General features: G+C 45.2%; 1 protein-coding gene across 1 annotated transcript in view; it reads right to left on the bottom strand.

Annotated features, from left to right (window-relative positions):
- The window catches only part of KIF5C (kinesin family member 5C), a 146,049-nt gene that overhangs the window by 82,905 nt on the left and 47,833 nt on the right, over positions 1-15,311 (bottom strand). Inside the window, exons 3-4 of the mRNA XM_012740087.3 lie at positions 8,971-9,044; positions 1,461-1,565 (exon numbers count right to left, since the gene is read on the bottom strand). Coding sequence (XP_012595541.1) covers positions 1,461-1,565; positions 8,971-9,044 — 179 coding nt within the window. The remainder of the gene's footprint in view (positions 1-1,460; positions 1,566-8,970; positions 9,045-15,311) is intronic.

Genomic DNA, 15,311 nt, shown 5'->3' with positions numbered 1-15,311 from the left:
AGACTGCATGTGGGGTTGGTCAGACCTAGGGTCTGTTCTTAGCTCTGTAAGTAACTTGGTATGTAAGTTGGGCCATCTAACTCTGTGTCTTTGAACTTCAGTTTCATCATCTCTAAATGGATGAAGGCTGGTGCACTAAGTCCCAGCCCGAAGGGAAAGCTCTTGGCTGATCTGCTCAGCTGAGTCCTCTTAGAGCTGCCCCCCTCTTCCTCCCCCATCCTCTCAACACCTCACCCCCAGCCTCAGTGGGAGGGACCCAGACAGCATGGGCATTCTAAGGTAGGGGGTGGGGGACGGGCACCTGCTGTAGGCTGGGCCAATGAACCCCTTCCTGAAGGAATTTGGAGTCAGAAATGAGGGAATGTCAAGCAGGGTTGCTGACCACCTCACCACTACCACCAAAAAGAGAGAAAGATGATCTGGAACAAGAAAAGGAAGTAATGGAAGGGCAGGAAGGCAGGGACCATGATGGGTTTGGGGTTTCTTCGGGGGATAATAAAATGTTCTGGAATTAAATGATGGTCATGATTGTATAATTTGGGGAATATACTAAAAACCACCAAATTGTACACTTTAAAAGGATGGACTTTATGATATGTGAATTAGATCTCAATTTTTTAAAAAGTTAAAAAAAGAAAGAAAAACAGGCCTGAATTTCCTGCTCTCCACACCCTCCTGCAAAATACCAGCTGTCAGATTCTATGTCTAAACAACATCCTGTATTTGCTCAGATTAGTGGCTTTCAGTCACTTGCAAATGAACTAGGGATATATTCTATACCCCTAATATCAAATTTTATGATGTGGCAGCTATAGTAAGAGAAGAGAAATCTCTCTTGCAATTCAAATTTAAGCCAGAACAGAAGTTCTGGCTTAAAACAAAAACAAAATACAAAGAGGAGGAGAATTCCCTTCCCTGACATTTCTCAAAGTGCACTCCTCCAAACACTAGTCTGTCATATTCCAAGGGAAGGGAATGTGTTTACAGTCAAATGAGCTGGGAAATGCAATACAGTACATGTTCCCCTTGCTGAGTCGCATGTTTAAACTTGCGATAAATTTGACATTGTTCAACAGAGCATCTTCTCAGCTTATTTGGCCACATAGCCCTTTTCCCTTAGCCTAATAATATAAGGGACCATGTTCCATGGAACACACTTTGGGAAACGCTGTCCTGCCCCAACACAAACACCTTCCAGCTACAGAAATCCACAGGGTAACACCTGTGGTAGATGACTATATCCTAAAGAGGTCTTTTACTTTATTTACCTTGATATTTTGAGCAAATCATCCAGATAACTATTAACCTAAGCTATTAAATAATAAATAGGGCTCTGCTTACCACAGCACTGTCATTTAAATTGGATAAGATCTTCTTTTATATCTACACAAGAGGAGGAAGGATAGGACACACTGATTTGGGGCCCAGTGTCTTCCCTCAAGACTCAGTCCAAGACGTACCTTGATGTGAAACTCCAGGTTCTCATCCATGGAGTAGATATGGTCAAAGATGTCATGGGCGATCCTGGGAATGATCCCCATGAGTTGAGGGTCATGCAGCTTCCCCTGGTGGGTGAAAACACAAACAGACAGTTAAAGAGTGCTGGGGAGCCTGTGAGAGTGAAAAGGGACCATCCCTGGGTTTCCTAAACAGAACTCCGTGGAGCTGGGAGCACCCATGTGTGGACTGCCGGCTCCCTGGGGATCCACCTGACATCCCAACAAACCAAAAGTTGGTAGAAAAACTCAACATGTGGGCCTCTTTGCCCAGCAGGGGAGCACCTGTTCTGTCAGGTTCTGAGGCCCCACTGTGGTCCCTCCTGCTGCCACTCAAGACAGCAAACCAGTGTGTATGTGGGTAGTGTGGGGCGAGGAGGGGAGCGGGAGCAATGAGAAGACATGGGTTTTGTTTTTCAATATTTACAAGGTGACCAGAGCCTGCAGAACCTTATCCTGGGAACACTTTCAGTATCACTTTACAGAAACAACCAAGAAAATCCATTATTACTTTCTCTTTAAAATCTATAACCCCCAGCCTGAGTTGTTCCAAATCATTTTGGCTGTTTCTAATACTTAAATCTTCTTTGAAGATATTCTCGTATTCTTTTTTTCCCCCCTTTTTTCCACTTCTATTCATTTTACCTAAGGAGCGGGGGGAGGGATGAATTCTTCTGCTATTTGGACTATTACTAACTCCATTTTTAAGGTCAGAATTAGACACCTCTGAAGACTTTCGAAGAGATGCCATAGGACCTGAGAGCAATTCGCAGAGAAGAGTTCCAGAAGTACTGAAAGCAACAGTGCGAGCACGGCCGTAGGCACACAGCCTCCAGAGACCTCTGCATAAGCCCATAGTCAAACGAGCACTGAAGTTCTCACGTATGTGCTAAACACATCAGCGCATAAACACATAGTCCGCAGGCCTAAAGTGATCATTACAGAATTTTCCAGACCTTTAATAAGTTGTAAAACTCTAGGAACAAATGGAACTGGGAAAAAAAAAAAAAACACCACAAAACCCAGTTTGCTTTTCTAGTCTTCCCAGGATGCCTACCAGCCTTTACAATTTTGACTCATACTTTCACCCCAAATCTGCCTAATACATGGAAGATATGCTTTATTTTCCCCCTTTTTGTTTTCTGCAGGGCTTACACCCTTTTTGTTTTCTGCAGGGCTTCGCCACATAGTACCTCTCTGAAAGTGACTTTCAAGTCAATGTTTGAGTCAGCATAAACAAGAACTCACACGAACCCCAGCACTAAATACAGGCCACGAACCACTTAGTATAATGGATCCTCCTTTGCACACCTGATTCTTGACTTTCCATTCCAAAGAAAGCAAGAGAAAAGCTGAATTCAGCTGGGGCTGGCCTCTGGAAAATGGGTATTTCTTTGGAATGCCCTCATCTATTAAGAATCCTAAATCACTGGATGTGTTGACATTGTTTTTTAGTTTGATTATATACTCCTTAAAAATAAGGATGGCCAGTGCATTATTTCCTTCCACTGCTTATGAGACTTAGTACAGTATTTATTACCTAGAATTTAAGTTAAACAGGATATGTAAAGTGTCTAGTGACATGGGAAGTGCTTAATAAATGTTACCATTTTATCATTCAGTTTACAGCACGTTCTCATCAAGAAATTGTTGGTGTTTATTTGACTTGAGTCTGAAAACACATTTCTACCCCGAATAATTAAGATACATTTTAGGAAAACAACACCACATGACTGAGACCGAGAGTCTCAAATCTTGAAAATTTAAATCACATTGGCCATCATAAATGTGTGCAAATTAACAGACCCCACGTGCTCTGGGCTGTGGAGATTGTTGGCAGAAATGATACCGAAGCTGAAAACAAAGATCTCTGTCTGGTCAAACACCAGGATTCCACTCAGCCAGTGAAAAGACCTCCCCTACCCAAGGCCTCCAGAGCTCTTTCATAATTCACAGTAATCTTTAGCTTCTTCTCAGTGGTCTTCAGCCAGAGACAAATGACTGATAATTCAAAAATCTTTTATTATCAACTCCAGTCTGTTTCCTCAGCTGCTTTCCCTATCTTTCAATGGGTGGATCTCCCAACTGACTCCTGGCTAATGCACGTGTGGCCATGTTCTACCTCTGTCAGGGTAAGAACAAGGCAGAACCAGGATGAATCTGGGACACTCCTTACCTGGGATCCCTGAAGCCTTCACCCCAAAATCAACGAGAGAAAAGTGAACGTTCTCATAATAACGCTTCCCACCCCCACAGGGACAGAAGTGATACCCAAATCTACCACAGGCTTAGGGCTGTGATGCCTGGTGTAGCGCATGTGCCTGGGAGTAGCATGGGCTCTTATGCCCAGTACACCAACCTGCCAAAACCACCTGCAGGTGTGGGGGGGAGGGCAGGGGCACAGGGGTGTGTGGAGTGCATGTGTGCATATGTGTGGTACATGTGTGTGGTATACATATGTGTGATATATGTGTAGTGTGTCTATGTGTGTGGGAGGGTTATGGTGTGTATGTATGTGTGTGTGTGTGTGTGTGTGTGTGTGTGTGTGTAGTATGTGTCTGTGTTTGTGGTATATGCTTGTATGGAGGGGATGTGATGTATACGGGGTATGTGTGGCATGGGATGTGTGCATGTGTGACATACATAAAGTGTGTGTATATACAGGTGTGTGCTGTGGTGTGAGTACTGGAGGGTGTTTGTGGTGTGTATTGCCTATGTGTATGTGTGGTGGTATGTGGTGTGTATGTATTGCAAATATGTAGCATGTGCTGTGTGTGGAATGTATGTGGAATGTGTGTATGTATGTGTGCACATGGTTGTGTGTATGATGTAATGGGGGTGTCTGTATGTGTGCATGGGTATGTGTGTTGGGTGTGGGGGTATTTCTGTAGTGGGGTATGTAATGTATGTAGAGTGTCTCTTGGGTGTATCTGTATGTATGTGTGTGGTGTGTATATGTTTGTACATATGTGCCTGTGTGTGATATATGTGGGGTGTGGGCATACAGTGTGTGGTATGCAGTATGTGTGATATATGTGGGAGCTGTCTATATGTATACACATGTGGGGGGATATGTCTCTGTGTGTGGGGTGTGATGTATGTGGGGTGTCTCTGTATGGGGTGGGTATGTGTGGCGTGTATATTCTCTGTGTGCATGATGTATGTGGGGGGTATGTGGTATGTGTGATGTACATGGGGTATGTCTGTATGTGTGCATGTAAATGTGGAGGGTATGATGTATGTGGAATATCTCTGGGTATGGGGTGGGGGTGGGTGTGTGTATGTGTAGAGTGTATATGTTTGCACATGTATGATATATGTGGGGTGTGTGTGTGTGTGTGTGTGTGTGTGTGTGAGTGAGAGGTGTTCCCCAAAGGTCTCTACTGCTTCTACACTGACGGCCTTGCAACGAGACACACAGCACAAACCACAATGCACACACACACAGTCACCTCAGGCAATAAAAAGTGGTAAAGAAGCTGAGAGACAAAGAAACTCAATAACAGAAAAGTCCTGGCTGGGGTAATAGGACATGGTTTCCTCAAGGGACACCCAACATCGAGGGATGAGTGAGATTAGGACGGGACAGAGAGGACGCAGGCCGAGGGTCAGCGAGAGTAACGCCAGTGGAGAAACCAAGAAAGAACAGGGCCCGTTAGAGGACAGTGAAAGCACGTTTTGGCTGGAAAATCAGGGAAGAACTTGAAGAGGAAAGAAATGTACTGCTTCATCACCTTGTTTCTCCCAGAAGACAAAGAGGAGAAACATTTTCCTAATTGCATTATGTATAATTCTCCTCAAAAACTTTTCCCACTGAATGCGATCTTCTAGGAGCCTGTGTGAAAGAAGAAACAAGACCCAGGCCATTGGCCGCTGCACAAGACTCTCTTTGTTCCAGCCCCAGTTGCCTCCTCAACCTCCCAAGCACGGCAGAGTTTCCAGAAACACTTAAGATGGGAAAGCGGGCAGCCCGTCAGCACACGAGCACCAGGCGCTCAGACAGGCTTGTTCAAAATCACTTGGCAGGCTTGGCGTGCGGCTGGGGGCCTGCACCATTCAGATGGCCTCCAGGTGTCTCTTTGGGCAGAAGGAAAAACACAAGGTGTCTCCATCCATCTATATCAGTGTGCAGAAGAGGACAACAGAGTAGGGCATGGGGCCAAGAGAAGCCCTTCCGAGCATCACACACTGAACAAAAGGACAGTCCCCTCCTCCCAAGCTGCAGCCAGCACCCCTGTCGCCTTCCCAGTGCCAACTCGGGATGGGCTGCACAAGCACAGGGCCTTGGGCCTGCTGGTGCCTACCAGGCTTAGCACCAATGCTGCCCAGTGATTCATATTTTTACTGAAAATAGCCTTAAATGCTCCATCTTGAGAAGCTAATCTTTCCAATTTTATTGTAGGCTTATCCATTTGTTCCCCTCCATAGAAGGTAATGGAATCACCACTGGATGTCAGACCAAAAATAGGTGGATTAAAATGAAAAACAGCTTTGAAATGTGACCCCTCTGTCCACTCAAGGAGTTAACATCCCCCTCTGAAAGCCTTTGGAAGATCACAGTGTATAATTCCCAATACATAAAATCCTGCTTCCAGAGGATGCGGACCCTGCAGGGCTTGATTTAATTACATTCCAGGGTCCTGGATTTCTTGGTCTCCTACAGTCTCTTTTATTTCAGTTTGGGGTTCCTCCTTTCCTCTGCTTTCCTCTTAAAATATCCCCTACCTTTTCTCCAATCTATAATTACCCTGCAGAAAGAACCCAATTCAGCAAGGGGGTGGGTGGCACTGGGAAAAAACTCATACCCACACCACCTCCTTCCAACCTCCTATAGGCATAGGCATGTGATCTTCAAAAGTCACAATAAAGAAAAGCAACTCATTACAATCAACCTTTTGAAACTGACAAAGATGGAGAGGCAACAGAATTTAGGGAACTAGAGGTGAGACCTGCATGGAATCCAGTTCCCTTTAGGTCCTCAGCAGTCCTCTCTGGGCAGACACCGTGTCATTTACCCTGCAAGGCACTGAGCACTCAGGAGCCTTTGATCTAACAACATGTCTCCTACATTAGCCTTAAAGGGCTGGCATAGCCCTTTGCCATCACCCTGTCCCCATCTATTCACCTACTAAAATCTAACACTGAGGAGTAGTCTGTTTCATGATGTCTTACAGTTTAAATTTATGACTTTCAGCAAATACTTTATTAATATTTCCCAAAGATAAATGAATGCCAAGGCATAAATGGTCACTTTTGTAAGCATTCCTTAAGAGTCTGGGGGATTAGGGATTTTAAATATTGAGGGTTTTTTATTTGGTTCAGTTGTTTGGGTTTTTGTTTTTGTTTTTTAGTTTTTTTTGGTAGTGTATGTAGTTTGAGATAATTTCCCAAAGACCTCAAGACTGATTGAATTCCTCACTAGACACCATATCGCTCTCTCATGTGCCTTTTGACCTATCAAGGAGTTTTTGTCCACAGCTACTGGAGTGACCCAGAAAATGTGCAACTGCAACTTTTCTAGCACCTTGAAGGTCAAGGGGTCCAGGGTTGAGTAAGGGAGAGAGAGAGGCAAGGGGCCGGGGCAGGAGCATGGGGACAGCCAGCCAGCATCTCTAAGGTGTACTGCTATAGGGTGAAAGTCTTGGAGAAGAGGAGCTGAAGTAGCTCATGTGACAAGGAAAAGGCCTGCTTGGTGAAGAAGAGGTGACAAATAAACCTCGTAACTCTCTTTTACCCGTGCAGTGTCTGAACCACTTTGTCTTCAGCGAAATGGGTGAAAGAGAGTCAACACCACAGAAATGAGATCACCCAGCTCCGTACCCTGCACTGGAAATCAGTGTAGGCAGAACACCAGAGCCCCGAGGATTTTTTGCCTCTCGCCTTTGAAATCTCCTCTTCAATAGGAATGATTCATAAGCTAAACCAACTCTGCAGCAGCCGTCTCAGTGATATTCCCAGGAGGGTATTGCAAATGAAAAAACCTAAGCTTGAAGGATTAAGGATTCATCTTACCCTGCTGCTGAATTCCCCAAACTTCCTCTGTGCAGCTTCTTATAATCACCACTTTCTCTACCTCTCCTCACCTGTCAGGTGAGCCTAACCTTTAGAAGAATTATCAGGCCCTGAAGGCCTTACAGGAGTCCGTGATAAAAAGAAGGAAAACAGGAGGTAAGGGAGGCCAATTTGGTCTAGACTGCAGATGTACCTTATTTGGAAGACAGCCTGAAGCCACAGAGCTCCAAGGCCAACAGTCTGAGATGGGGTCGCACCCTCAAGCACCCACAGGGACCAGGGATGTAAGTGAATGAGGAAGGATGCCAAATATAAGCTCAAATGCACTCCCTGTGTGCATGAAGTGAGCTGGGGACACTGGTGAGCCAGCCCCACACCCACAGGGTAGCCAGGGCCACCACACAGGTACCATTTTAACAAATACTAACGAATATTTTATCAAGCCTCTCCTATGTGACAGCTGCTCTTCCATGAAATGTTAATAAAAAGGTAAACAAGACAATGAAATGAATAGTGAAGCTTGGATTTTATATCATGGTGAAATTCCTCCAGTGTTGCTAGATCTTCAGAATATTCAACCTAAGGTGGAAAATTAGACTTGTATGAAATCATCCCATTTTAAACATTGCCTACAATTTAAAAAAAAGAAAAAAACACTGTGCCGGCCAAACAAAAATATGTCTGTGGGCTAAATTTGGTTGACAAGCCAACTTTTAAAAATCTCTGACCTGCAGTTTTAAAATTTACTCTAAGGAGACTCTCCTCCTCAGAGGCCCTCACTCAGGGTAAATGATTTTCACAGTGGGCTTTCTTTGTTGGGGTGGGGCTGGCATATCCATAAGGATACTCACACTACTGTTTAGTCTGATGCATATATATATATTTTTTTTTTTGAGAGAGAGAGTCTCACACTGTTGCCCAGGCTAGAGTGCCGTGGCGTGAGCCTAGCTCACAGCAACCTCAAACTCCTGGGCTCAAGCAATCCTGTCTCAGCCTCCCGAGTAGCTGGGACTATAGGCATGTACCACAATGCCCAGCTAATCTTTCTTCCATATATTTTTAGTTGGCCAATTAATTTCTTTCTATTTTTAGTAGAGACCAGGTCTCGCTCTTGCTCAGGCTAGTCTCTCGTACTCTTGACCTTGAGCGACTCCTGCCTCAGCCTCCCCGAGTGCTAGGATTATAGGCATGAGCCACCGTGCCCGGCCCTTGATGCACTTTTTAACAGAATTTATTATTATCATTTTGATGGAGCTATCAACAAATAGCTTTTTAACATACTAAATTCCTGAGATTTCATTATTTATTATTATTTTTAAACTCCTCAATAATATTTAATGGGCCAAACATAACCATCTCTACTGCCCAGTAAACAAAGCCACATGCACCTCAGGTTTTGCTGGAAGCACTAGCTCCACTCAGTCACCTCAGAGATAGACATTAGAGCATGCTGCAGTCTTACCTCCATGGTGTGGGTTTTTCCTGATGAAGTCTGTCCATACGCAAAAATTGTCCCATTATAACCTTCAAGGACATCTGCAAACAAGAAAAAGAAATTAAAATTAACTCATTTCTTTGATCATATGCTGGTATAGGATGCATATTTTAAGATTACATTTTCCAAATGGCCCATCTCATTTCTCACACAGATGATATATTTCAACTCCATGTGCATTTTAAGCAGAATTGTGAGATAAGAGCAGAAACGCAGGCCTCTGCTGCTCTGCAAATAGAAAGAAATGGACCCACGTTTCTGCAGAATATATTAATGAAGAAGGAGGCAGACATCCTTTCTCCCAGTGGTGTCAAAATTAAGACAGAGACATTGGGCAGAACACTTTTTTTCAGTAGAAGGATACTTGAGTTTTCTTCTATAAGTTGATCTCTTGAGATCAGTTTAGAGAAAAAAAAATATTATCCGTGCCCTAAGATTCTGGAGTGAGGTGAAGAATAGAATTTCCTTCCTGAAGATTTGATTTGGGTCAGGGTAAACACCGGCCCAGGCCAGTTCCTTGGGGAGGTTTCTCCCAAAGGCCTCACCAGAGCTAGGGGAGGGACAGGGGCCCCTTCTGTATACTAAGCCCCACGGTGACAATCCAATCAGCCTGAAACCAGCCAGGTCCTTACTTAAATTTAATGTCTCTGTGTCTGAAGGGACTGTGCTAGCAAGCTGGCCCAGGCCCATCAGTATCGGGAATTTCTTCCAATTACACAATAAGTGCACTGTGCAAACCCCTCCAGGCTGCAGGTCGGCTGCCACCTCACACAGGGACAAGGGGAGGCGTAAAGGTGGAGGCTGCTTTTTGCTAAAGAGCTGACAATTATCTGTGGGAACTCTTTCAAAGCAGCAGAGGTGATTAAAATATATTTTGCACTCATTTCCCTCCTGCTTTCCTCCTTCATCCTGGAAAACATCATGGAGAGAGGAACAATGCATCATTAATATCCTTGATCTGCCGTTCTGCATAAGGGGAGGAAGTCTTTATTCAAGGACGGATAGTGAGGGCAGGAAGAGGAGCCCCATAGGGAGGTGTTCTCTTCAAGGCCAAGTAAAAAAATCAAGCCAGGCAATCAGCTCCATCTATTTCAGGCCCCAAATAGTGTTTGGGGGAGGGGGTCCTCTCTGAATTTTATGAGGATGCTGGTTTGTTTCTGTTTTGCTTTGTTGAGTTTTCTAAAATTTTTAAAACATACGTTTGACTGCTTTGAGGTTGTTGGAGTATGAACTGGGATAAGAAAAAAAACGATTTTCATTTAGGAAGCTAAGAAAAGAAAAATTAAGTGGCAATATTTTTTTTAATCCTAGCAGCCTTCAAGAGTGTGCATCAAGCTATACTGAGAGAGAGAAAGGAGGGAAGGGAGTGGAGAGAGGAGGGAGAGAGAGAGAGGAGAGGGAGAGAGAATGTTCACACGTATCAGACTTCTGGTAACCGTTTCCCTGGTAACAGTGGGAAGCGAAAAAACTTGAAGAAGTCAGTGTAAAGGCTGAAGGTTCAAGCTTCAGTTTTCACATAAATGCCAACTTGCTCAGAGAAAACGCTGCTCAGGCTGGAGCAGAATGCTCCAAGAATATCCTATGCTTTGAGGGACCCAAAGGAAAGACCCAACCTGCCCTTAGGTTGTATTTGTTTAATTCCATATTCAAAACACAAATTGCTCCAGATAACTGGAGTGCTGGCCACAATCACAATACTAAAGTTTCTTTGTAGCAGAAATTAAGCATCTTCCCCCAAACCAAAAGTGCCTTCCTTTTCTTAAACCACTGTGTAGAAGGCACTCTGGACCCATCAACCCAGGTGTGAGAACAGCACTGAGGACGCCAGGGCCAAGGGTCCAGCCAGCCTGACATGCGTTGGCCACCTTACAAGTGCCCACGCATGCGGGAGGCCCCAGAGGGGTGGCTCTGATCAACCTGCCATACCCTAAAGGAAAGTCAGCTGCGAGCCAGATCTGCTGGCAGGAGAAAGTACAGAGCCAGCTCCAGCTCCAGCTCCTGGTAAGCAGGGGCCAGGCCTGAGGCCCCCTGCCCCCGGCAAGTGCACTCTCATGGAGCACAGTCCTCTTAGTCTTAGCTGATCGTGGCTCAGGAAACCCCTGCGGGTAGGGAGTGGGTCAAGGACACGAAAACAAGGAGCGCTGGGCGCTGCACCACTTGCGGACTAAGGAGCCGAGGGGCGCACAGCACAATACTGGGCGAATCCCTGCTTCTCCGAGCTATGGCAACACCGAGCAGGATTTCTTCTTCTTTTTTGACAAAAAGAGAACACACTCCGTTAGGAATTTAAAAATTTACAATCACGCTACAACTAATTTGTTGTTGGAAAACCTCCCGTGCTCAAGGTTGAACGGAGCGGATGTCGCCCTCTGTCGACTCAACCTTGAACTAGAAGGTAATTTTAAAAGAAAAGATAAAGCTCTTCCAAAACCAGTGTTCTCTGTTTTCTTCCCAACTCCAGGGCTGCGGGTTGGTTGGTTTGTCCGGTCCATGTGTCACCGCACGGTCACAGTGTGCCTAGGGATGGCCGCTGAGAGGACGCGCGGGGCAAGGGGCCGCAGCCTCCGCGCGGAACCGCCCTGCCGCTCGGGCCCACGGCTCCCGCGGGGAACGCGTCCGTCTCAGGCTGTCTCGGGCCCTGTGGAAGCAGAATGATGGCTGCTGCAGACGGCCACGCTCCGCGCTCCGCGGCAGAGGCTTTCTCTGCGCCCGCGACCGGCGGGAGGGCTCCCCACGGCACCCACAGCCCGCGCGTCCCCGCCGGCAGAGCTTCTGCCTCCGCAGAGCGAAGGCGAGTGGGATACTTGAAAAGACGCCTTCACTCTCGTCCGCTCCGCTCTCAGCCCAGGTCTTGCTGGAGCCCAAGAGTCCGTTCCACTGTCAGCTAAGAACCTGGGCAGGCCCCCGACGGTACCTGCGCCCTAGTGCTCCCGAGGAGGCGCTGTGGCCTCCCACCAACTCTCCAGGCTGACGGGGCCTGTAGGGGCGCCAGGGTTTCCGGCCGCAGTCGCTGCCAGGCCACCCTCAGCTGGGAGGCCCAGCGAACTCCAGTAGGCCGCCCGGGAGGATGTCGGGGCGGTCCGCTGCACACCGGCGGCCAGCCACATGCTGGCCCGGCAGGCCTGAAGGGCAGTCACCATGCCCCGGCCAGGCGCGCTCCCATCACTGGCAGGCCTCCTGGGCCACCACAAGGCGCGGGAACCACAGTCGCTGCTGTCTCTGCTCTCCTTCCTCCCACGCATTCCCATCCCCGTCTTTGCAATGCTTAGTTAATAGTCCATATGGCCTGATAGAAAAGAAACAACTCGTAAAATACTTGTCATCAAGGCGGGCACAGTGGCATGAGCCTGTAGTCCCAGCTACTCCGGAGGCTGAGGCGGGAGGATCGCGGACCCAGGAGTTCAAGCCAGCCTGAGCAACATATTGAGAACCCCATCTCAAAGATAATAATAATAATAATAGTAATTAATAGTAGTAATAGTAATAATAGTAGTAATAATTGTTATCAAATGCTCATTGTTAGCTCACCAGAAAACTGGGGCAGGGTAGTGCAGAAGAAAGTTAGTTCCACAAACCCAGGCTCAAGTCCCCACACTGCCCCCTAACGGACCTGGCCAAGTTATTTTGCTTCTCTGAGCCTCAAATTCCTCTTTTGTACAATGAGAATAATAATGCTCACCCTTCATAAAGTTTTATGATTTAAAATGCAGCAACACATGTAAAATGTATAGAAAGTGCCTGATAAATGGCAGCTAAAAAACATTTTTCTTAAGAGTCATATGTAATAATGAAATAGATCTGTTAATATCATCCTAAACTTAAAACTCCTTTGGGTCCACACTGCCTACAGGATAAAGTGTATCAATTCCCATGAAGCTGCTCCAGCCTAACTTCTGCAGCCTCATCTCCCGGGAGGCCACTCTGCACCCTGTGGCACTCCAGGTTGCCCAAGCATAATTTGTATCTCTATGCTTTTACTTTTGTTGGTCCTTCTGCTTAGCCCTGCTATATTATATAGTCCTCAGGACCCACCCTTTCCCAGAAGCCTTCCTTAATTTTCTACTCCCTCTCCCTACCCACCAAAATCTATATAAAGTATATTCTTCTGTGCTCCCATTGCATTTTGCACATACTCATTTAAAGCACATAATGCCTATGTGTATGCTAATTATGTATGCATCTGTCTCTTCACCCATACTCAAAGCTCCTTGCAGACAGTCTTATATACCTTGGTGACTCCAGTCCCCAGCAGTGCTTACCACATGGTCAGTACTTAATAACTACTTTCATAAATGAATGATTACAAGAAATAAATGAATGACATTTAAAGAAAGCAGAACTGGAAAACAAGAAACCCCCTCTAGCATCTGGATAGTCCACATCTAGTTAATCTGGAAAGCAAATGCCTCGTGCCTTCTGTGTGCTAGGACATAGTTACCGGTATTTCAACAGCAGCATCCAGTAACCACGGTGGCTAATTCCTAGGCAGCCAAAGGAAACTAGCTAGTCACTGTGCTGGTAGTCACAAAGCCTGCAACCTCTTTAGAAGAAACAGAGGAGAATTCAGACATTTTGAAAAACACATCCTAGACAAAGATGGAACCATGAAAGATGCCAGGACTCTACAAACAAACATTTGAAATATTTTTTTCAAGCCCAGTGAAGTTGTAGGGGATGAAAAAATAGACAATAAAGCCATGTCGTTAAATGGAGTCTTCCAGATGCCCCAAATCATTAACGGTTTCGATAGACTTAAAAGGAAAACTCACCAGTCCCCCACATTATCATGAGTCACTAGACCTTCAGAAGTCATCCGATTTAATTATTGGCCTCTTGGGGAAAAAAGGCCTCCACCACACCACCTTTTAATCCCGATTTAAACAGGGCTCCTCATGGCAAGATCCCTCAGCTGTACTCAGTAATCTGTTCCAAGGAGTTTTCTTATCCCTCTCTGTTTGACCTTGCCAATGCAGAAATACACGGCCATTTCTCCTCACACTAGCCTTGGTGGATATTTTTAAAAGTTCTATTAGGCCTTCATCACTCCCTAATAATTTCTATTCAAAAGAGAATAAGATACTCCTATTGCTACCAAAAGAGTCTGTTCGTACTATATTTATGGTGTCCTAGAAATGTCTGTTTATCATATCATGTGAGAGCCTGATTTTACTCTAAATAGTATTCTTTGTGGCTCACCACATATTGAGTCTCAATTTATCCAGAGTTAGGTCATATTTTTGCAAGACCTGCGCCCAGGGACTGCTCATTTCTAACATTTCATACAGTAGAAAAATCCAAATGTTAAAAAGGACCCAAACTGCTCTAATGAATAAAGACTCAAAGATTATTACTATAGTTTGTTAATCACAGGATTTGTTTTTTAAATGCACTGCATCCATTTCTAATTATGCCAGCTTAGGGAGGTCAGGATGTATTAAAATGGCCCTCATGGTTAGCACAACATGTGGTAAACACTATTTGCTTCTGAGAATGAAGAGGAAGAAAAAAAGAAGGAAATTCTGGCACATATGTGATTAATCTTACTTTAATAAAAATATGAATGAGTCCAATAATAGAAGGGAAGCAAGGCTGAATAGGAGCAAACCAAGAAAGATATACTGCAAAAACAGAGAGAAAACATGTTTAGGTAGAAAGAGAAGCAAAAGAGTAAAAGTAGAGAGAAGACAAAAATTACCACCAGATATAGGCCTATACTACTAATTCAAAAGAAGCTCAAATTCAGGCATTGTTTTTTCCTCTTCAGTTTTCTATAATAATCTCACTGTGAAGACCTTCAAAATTAATTGATGTCTGCAGCAAGAATGTGAATAACCATACACCTCAGCAAGGAACATTACATACTGACACAAGTCTCCCACGCAGGTGTCCGGGGTCAGAATTAATCGAACAGATGTACCCAGAGCTGATTTTTATGCATTTCAAGTAGTTAGGTTAGTCAGCTCAGCTTCTAAAAACAAGCAGATCTAAAATGACAAGGTGTTTTTTGGTTTTGTTTTTACTTCTTGCTTTTTAAACCCAGAGCTCCCTATACAGGTGGCAGCACCAAGACATCTGAAAGCACAGTTGCCATAGCATTCAAATTTGAAAGCAAGGATTTGATGATGAAAAGCAAAGTAGCAGGAGATGCCCCCTAGCCTTGTCCAGATGGCAGGCTCTGCCAATGCAAGCTCCAACCTGCCCCTGATTTGAAAGGGCAAAGTAGAGCAATGTGTAAATTGCTTCATCTCCCTGCTGTTATTTTGACACAAATCCTCCAGGGCCAATGCCAGTCCCAGAGAAAAGGACTG

The sequence above is a fragment of the Microcebus murinus genome, chromosome 8 (assembly GCF_040939455.1).
Source record: "Microcebus murinus isolate Inina chromosome 8, M.murinus_Inina_mat1.0, whole genome shotgun sequence".
Taxonomy (NCBI): domain Eukaryota; kingdom Metazoa; phylum Chordata; class Mammalia; order Primates; family Cheirogaleidae; genus Microcebus; species Microcebus murinus.
The sequence above is the reverse complement of the archived record's forward strand: the minus strand, read 5'-3'. Positions and strand labels throughout refer to the sequence as shown.